This window comes from Malus sylvestris, chromosome 11, assembly GCF_916048215.2.
Source record: "Malus sylvestris chromosome 11, drMalSylv7.2, whole genome shotgun sequence".
Lineage (NCBI taxonomy): Eukaryota > Viridiplantae > Streptophyta > Magnoliopsida > Rosales > Rosaceae > Malus > Malus sylvestris.
Window position 1 is genome coordinate 483,824 of NC_062270.1, and position 7,715 is coordinate 491,538.

Genomic DNA, 7,715 nt, shown 5'->3' on the forward strand with positions numbered 1-7,715 from the left:
AATAATTAGCCGAAAAATCAGAAACAATAATGTCGCGGCTTACGAATGACAACTAAATATGTTTAATGTGGAATGATTTAAAAGTTAAAAAAAATGCTGATTATAAAATGAGAAAGTAAATTAACTTTTGAACAAATTAGAGTACTATGGAACCAATTGCTGGAATACTTACAGTTTAAAGAGCAATGCTCCAAAATTGCCTTGCCCATAGAAAACTGCATGTTGTATGCTTAGAATCCGGATCCTCTTTATGAGGATCCGAGAATTCGTGAATTGTATCCGTTCATCGCAAATCATGCGATCAGAAATTATTTTAAATATTTTTATTTAAAATTAAATACAAACAATACTTAATACAAACTGACCACACGATATCAGGATTCTCACCAAAAGGATCCGGAAAGGATCCTGTTGGGTATGTTTATGCATGTACTTACATGTTAGCACCAATTCAACCGACAGTCAGAATTTTATTTTATGTTCAAAAGTCAAACACATCTAAGCAAAGGACAGGGGAACCTACCATTCTACAGCTCAACACAATTCCCACTCGGATACGGGATGCCAAAATTTGATGAAACATTCTACATTCTTACGATCTATGTTTCAACCACAAATCCAAGCACTTACCAAACTAGTTGGTTCTTTGTATTTTCTAAATTTTGATCCAATTGCCACCAATTTTAGAACCCTACTCAACAATTGTCCCCCTAACAGGTTTTAAGATGCGATATTGAGAGAGGAGAAACGAAAAATAATTTTTATATATCCTTTGAACTAGGTATTTAATTGAGCTATAAACTCGTTTCAAAGAAATTAAAAGTACATAATTCTCAGATGTGTGCTCTGTCGACTTCAAAGTGTCATTTCATCAAAACATTTATACAAGGACAACGTCATTTGGCAAAGCTTGTAGAATTTTATATGAATAAAATAAGTACACAAGTTGACAAGTATAAACATTTCAATATTTTGTTAGACCAATCAAAAAGCATTTTAGTATTTTACTTGAAAAATACAGCTGTTGAGAGTAGGGAAAAAAATTAAAGTTAATTTACATCCTAAAATAATAAAATTATTTTCACATTTTTTTCGCTTAAGAAAATATTTTACATTGCTCTGTAAAATGGAGCGCTTCTATACCCATCCGATGTCTTATCTTTTCACCTACTGCATCACCTTTGTGGTCGATCTTGGAGATGTTTTGGATGGTGGTTGCGGTCTTGCTTCTTTCTAGTTTAATTATATTTAAATAAAAATTAATAATAAAATGTTATTTAAAGAATTTTAAATAGAATAAAAAACATGTTACAAGAGAAGGATATGATTGGGTGTTTAAGCGGCCAATAATTGGGATCGGATGGGGGGTGCCAGTGAGCAGGGTGTTGGGGCCTTGGGGGCAACGGTAGAGAAAATTTTCATTCTAATGAGAATACAAATAGTAAATCACGTGTTTTAATAGAAGTGGTAGAAATTTTATTTTTTAAGTTATTAATTTTTTAGCACACATATTTCATAATTTGTTTAATGACACGTTGTGTGTCATCCTGTGTACCGGTCACATTGAAAAACTCTCGCAATGGTGGGTGGGAAAAAAGCATAGGCATTTTTTTTTTGAACAAAACAAGAAAGGTATAGTTTTGTTTTCACATTCTTTTGGTGAGTGAGAAAATAAAGACGTTGGGAATAAGGTCTAAAATATCGATATTTCCATCGAAATTTTCGTGTTTTTAGACTACCGATATTTCTGATATCATTGATATTTTAAACCTTGATAGGAACTCTATGTGGTACTAAGTCACTTATGTATCTTACCATGCAATGTATAAAGTGTAAAATATTGTACTAATTGATTATATATAAATTATTATGGTGTGTTTTAATTTTTTTCATTAATTACTACATATTTTCTACACTCACAATGTTTGCCAGCTCGCTATATAATCAACTTAAATTGGTTAAATCCATCCTGCAATACATTTTCTTCCAATTTTTTGTGATAAACTAATAGATAATTGATTAAATAATCACCCTGCAAAGTTTCAATAAAAATTTCCAAAATTTTTCTTACAATTTTCGTAGTTTTTATTCAATTTTTATCGATATCGATAATATCCCGATATTTCTATCCAAATTTCTTTATTTTTAAACTATCGATATTTTAGACATCGTTGTATACGCACTCGTAAAATAATGTCACACAAATTGAAATCCCATATTTGACCATGCGCGCGAGCGCGCGCTCTCTCCATCGGCCCGCCCCCAATTCCGATTTCTCAAATTAGGGATTTTAAATTTGAGATACGATTTATCAAATTCACCGAAGCCTTCAGCTTTTCCGATCCAGCTGCCCTGTAATATTCAGGTAATTTGGCTTCTCTCGTTCTCTTTCACAAATCCCATTTCATACTTTTAAGCTCATCGACTAATCAAAGCTCAGGATTTTACAGAATTTTACATAATTGCAATGTAGTTTGCCATATATTTTATCTGGGTTCGGATCATAACAAAAATCCATTATTTACAACAAGCGGTAGCGTCTTTTTTCTCATAAAGATTGATATTTTTTTTTCTGGTTGAATTAATTGCAGGAAATTGAATTGAAGAAATGGGTGAGAGGAAAAGGCATAGAATTTTGATGGTCTCTGATTTTTTCTATCCCAATTTCGGTGGTGTGGAGAATCACATCTATTATCTCTCACAATGCCTTCTCAAGCTCGGTCACAAGGTCAGAACACATTGTCACTTCCACTTTCTGGGTTCAGTATATGTGTTTCTTCTATCTTTATTTATCTTGATATAACTGAAAAGCGAAAGTTCGAATTGAAACTGCTGTTTGATTTATTTCACAATGCTATCATGTTGGTTTTGCATCACATGGATGTCAAAGCTCACATCTCGGTAATGGGGGTCATTGGATGGAACTCTGTTTTGTTTAGAGTAACGATCGATGGAATGAGAGGCGGCTGGTGTCACCTTATGTATCAGATGCATACTTGTTATTTTTTAATGGGAACTTTAACGAAAAGCACCCGTACTGTTCACTTTAACGAAAAACCATATTTTTACCCTAAAAAATCAATCTTGCTACTATTCACTTTACCCTTTATTTTGTCCTTATCATTAAAACTCAAAGTTTTCAAACATTTTTCATTAGTTTTCCTTTTTTTAATATGATCCGAACATTGTCTCTGCCAAGTGATTTGAGTTATTTAAAGTAATGAAGTTCTTTCATGATACAAGTCAGCTTCCTTTGTTTGATTAGTTGTTGACTAGTGAAATTTCATTGTTTGATTATTTAGGTGGTGGTAATGACTCATGCCTACAACAATCGTTCTGGTGTGAGATATATGACAGGTGGTCTGAAAGTGTATTATGTACCATGGAAACCATTTCTCATGCAGAATACTTTTCCCACCTTTTATGGGACACTTCCAATTGTAAGGACTATCCTTATTCGAGAAAAAATATCGCTGGTCCACGGACATCAAGCTTTCTCAACTCTTTGCCATGAGGCTTTGATGCACGCACGCACAATGGGGTACAAAGTCGTATTTACTGATCATTCACTCTATGGTTTTGCTGATGCCGGAAGCATACACATGAACAAGGTATTGCAGTTTACTTTGGCAGAAGTAAGTCAGGCCATTTGTGTTTCTCATACAAGCAAGGAAAACACAGTGCTAAGGTCAGGTTTGCCACCTGAAAAGGTCTTTGTAATACCTAATGCAGTTGACACAGCTATGTTCAAGCCTGCACCCGAACGACTGAGTAGTCATGAAATTGTAATTGTTGTTATAAGTAGATTGGTTTACCGAAAGGGTGCAGATCTACTTGTTGAAGTAATTCCAGAAGTATGCCGTTTATATCCCAATGTGAGTATTTTAACATGGCATTAGATGAAATATTGCATTTCTAATATTTTCCCTATTTGTGTATTGAAATGTTCATAGATTCATAACTTGTCAGCATTACCTGTAAAACAATTTTGGTGCATGAAGCTGTAACCTAAAGGGAATGCTTTTATTATAACGAAAATGTTGAGGGTAGTTCGAAATTTGAACCGTAGCATTATTGGATGTAATTATTGGCATAGTTATTTAGCACTCAATCATCTCATTCAGAAATGTGTGGTTAGGTTCGTTTCATTGTTGGAGGAGATGGACCTAAACGTGTGAGGTTGGAAGAAATGAGGGAAAAACATTCTCTTCAAGATCGAGTTGAAATGCTAGGTGCCGTGCAACACTCTAAAGTACGATCCGTCCTAATTTCTGGCCATATATTCTTAAACAGGTACGTGTCAATATATTCTTTCACATGATTCCTCTCCTTTCAACTGGAGGGCAGTTTCTCTAATTTCTTTTGTTTGTGAAAAAAAATTAAATTGTTGGGATTTGGTCGTTTACTTTAACCGCTAGTCAAATTGGCTCTCTCTTTAATAGAAATATCACAACAGCTATAATTTGATTCTATCTGAAGTTGAACAGTGGTGTTTCCAAAGGCGCTGATCCTATCAACAAATTGAAACATGAGTAAATTAGGAGCTGCAATAGCATGCAAATACATCGTAGCATAGTTCTTTTTCTGACTAGCTTGTTTTTTCTGACTGGCTTACCATGGAAACTATGGAGAAACGCCACTCAGGCCAATAGTTGTGACTGGCATGGTTCTCATGTATTTGCTTCTGTTGTATGTTTTCCTGATGCGGATTTTACCCTTATTGCAGTTCTTTAACAGAAGCTTTTTGCATAGCGATCTTAGAGGCTGCCAGTTGTGGATTATTAACAGTCAGTACACGTGTAGGAGGTGTCCCAGAGGTATGAAATGTGAAATCTTCCACCTCTTAGTAGAATAGTGTTCGTGGATCTGGACCTTTTAGAGCTTTTAGCTAACCTCATTTGTGTACATAGGTACTTCCAGATGACATGGTTGTACTTGCAAAACCAGATCCTAGTGATATGGTTCAAGCAATAGAGAAGGCAATATCTATACTTCCTACAATCGACCCACAAGAAATGCACAATCGTGTGAGTGCACTCTTTCATTGATTGTGATCTTTAGACAAAGATTACTACTTGTACAGTGGTTAAAATGTGCTTCTTCGTTTCTAGATGAAGGAACTGTACAATTGGCATGATGTGGCGAAACGGACAGAAATTGTTTATCACCGTGCGTTGAAATGCTCAAATCAAAATCTTTTACAGCGACTCTCACGGTGTGTTTTCAGAATTTACATCTAAATTGCATACTCATAGAGATGTTTGGCTGAGTCTGGTTATTATAACAAATTCATTGTGCATAGAAATGTGATCATCTATTCTCTTCATCACATCAATTGCTGTAAAAGCAGAGTGATCTGCTCGAGTTTTTCTTCATCATTTGGGTTTAAAAGGATGCACCAGTGGTTATTTTTGCATCCCAAAGGCTGAATGTTGTATCTCTAGATCCATTAGCTTAATAGTGATTGCAAGCATAGGAGAGGGTGTTTGTGTACTTTCTTGTTATAAAATGTGACCGCTTTTTAGTTAAGCTGCCTTAATTGGATGGCAAGACGTAAACTTGATCAGGAGGCAGTGATGGATTTAGAACTTCGTGTCATTATTCATCCATCTTGATGTCTCGAGAATGCAGAAACATCTTAGGGGCAAGGGTTGCTAATTACTTAATTTGTTTATTGTAGATACCTCTCGTGTGGAGCTTGGGCTGGAAAGATTTTCTGCTTGGTTATGATCATTGACTTTCTGTTATGGCATCTGTTGCAACTATGGAAGGTTGTAAAGTTTCTGTGCAAGTTCTTTGAATTTCCGCGTTAACACGATTTCCGTTTTTAATTACCTTCCTTTCATTGTCCATCAGCCTGAAGAGGATATTGAAGAGGTGCCCGATTTCGTTCTGTCCCATGATCAAGATGAAGGGATCTCGCTGGACAATGCGAACCACAGCTCGAGATGACTGCATTCCAGATTGATATTTTTTATTATTTTCCTTTATTATTTTTTGGTAGGGATGCATAGGATTGACTTGATTCTTCTTTATGTTGATTTCAGTTGGTAGCATCAGTTTAGTCCTTGCATGTAATCAATTTTGTTCAAGATTTCGAACTTACAAGACATAAAAGATGATTGTCTGTCGCTTGTATCGCAACTTTCTTACAAGTTTTGAGGGATATTTTATATTTGGAAGTTTATATAGCACCAAACTTGAAGAATTGGTACTTTTGATGAGCTACTCTAATTTATAGGGCTAGAGATTCGACGCTGGTGTAAGGGGACGAAAACATTGCCTTGGCTAATTGGCCTGATTTACACTCACAAATTTATAAACTTGTAACTAATATAGAATTACATGATGTTACTAATTCACGTGTTATAAACTTATAGTATGAATAAATAACAAAATAGATATTGTACAAACTTAGGTGTTCAAAGTTGCTTGGTAACGCATCATGGTTTCTAGGCGATTTTGGAAATTTGTGAAAAAAATCATTTTAAAATCTACTTGCTTTCACTCTTACCGTACCGTGAGGTATTGAAAATTTATGTAAGACTTTTTGTTGATTTTGAGAGACTGGAGGATGATTATGTTTTCCCGGTGGTTGAGGTGGGTGTGTCCAGAGGATTTTTGGAAATTCAAATTTTAATGAAAAGTTAACAGTGTTATTTTTGTTAAGTTGAAAAGACACATGTCAATCAATTAGAAAAGAGATAACGAGGAGACACAAAATTTAGGAACAACAAACTTGTGGCCGTATCATTAAACAACTAGTGAGATAATTGTGTTAAAAATTTAACAACTTAAAAAATAAAAGAGCAAAAGACAGTGTACTACCCTCATGTTTAGTGATTTTCAACATTTAGTACATCCATTTTTTTTCATTCCAGAGTCATACCTAAAGTGTAAATTTTGGGACAGTCTCATACATCCGTTAGTCAAACGTGGCACTCTGATTGTGCGCCACGTGTCATTAAAAAAATATTTAAATAAAAATAATATTAAATAATATTTAAAAATATTAAAATAAATAATAATAATAATAAATATATTTTTTTCTTCTTCTTCTTCTCTTCTTCTTCTTTTCTTCTTCTTCTTCTTCTGGGTTCGGTTTCTCTTTTTTTTTTTTTTTTCTTCTTCCTTCTTCCTTCTTCTTCCTTCTTCTTCCTTCTTCATTCTTCTTCCTTCTTCTTCCTCTTCTTCTTCTGGATTCGGTTGTTTTTTTTTTTCTTCTTCTTCTTCTTCTCCTCCTCCTCCTTCCTTCTTCTTCTTATTCTTCCTCCTTCTGGATTTGATTTTTTTTTCCTTTCTTTCTTCTTCTTCTGCTCCTCCTCCTCCTCCTTCTTCTTCCTCCTTCTTCCTCCTTTTTCTGGGGGTATTATGTTTTTTTCTTCTCTTCCTCCTCCTTCTCCTTCTTTGCAGGTGGGTTTTTTTTTTTTTTTTTTTTATAAATATTATTGAGGATGAAGAAGAAGGAGAAGAAGAAGGAGGAGGAAGGAGAAGGAGGAGGAAGAAGAAAAAAAGAAGAAGAGAGAAACCGAACCCAGAAGAAGAAAAAGAAGAAGAACAAGAGAAGAATAATTTTTTTTAATTATTATTTTAATATTATTTTTATTTAAATAAATTTTTAATGACATGTGGCGCCCAATCAGGGTGACGCGTTTAACGGGAGAACTAACAGTTTGATTAACGGATGTATGAGACTGTCCCAAAATTTACACTTT

The 7,715-nt window shown here is 34.5% G+C and overlaps 2 protein-coding genes across 2 annotated transcripts in view; both read left to right on the plus strand.

Annotated features, from left to right (window-relative positions):
* LOC126591572 (uncharacterized) overlaps positions 1-7,715 on the plus strand; it is a 41,041-nt gene that overhangs the window by 25,263 nt on the left and 8,063 nt on the right. The gene's annotated exons all lie outside the window — the stretch shown is intronic.
* On the plus strand, positions 2,194-6,208 carry LOC126591580 (phosphatidylinositol N-acetylglucosaminyltransferase subunit A-like). Its single transcript, XM_050257316.1, has 9 exons — positions 2,194-2,365; positions 2,592-2,728; positions 3,303-3,875; positions 4,139-4,293; positions 4,727-4,817; positions 4,911-5,027; positions 5,112-5,215; positions 5,681-5,771; positions 5,857-6,208. The coding sequence occupies exons 2-9, from the start codon at positions 2,609-2,611 to the stop codon at positions 5,950-5,952; spliced, it is 1,347 nt and encodes a 448-aa protein (XP_050113273.1). The 5' UTR covers positions 2,194-2,365; positions 2,592-2,608; the 3' UTR covers positions 5,953-6,208.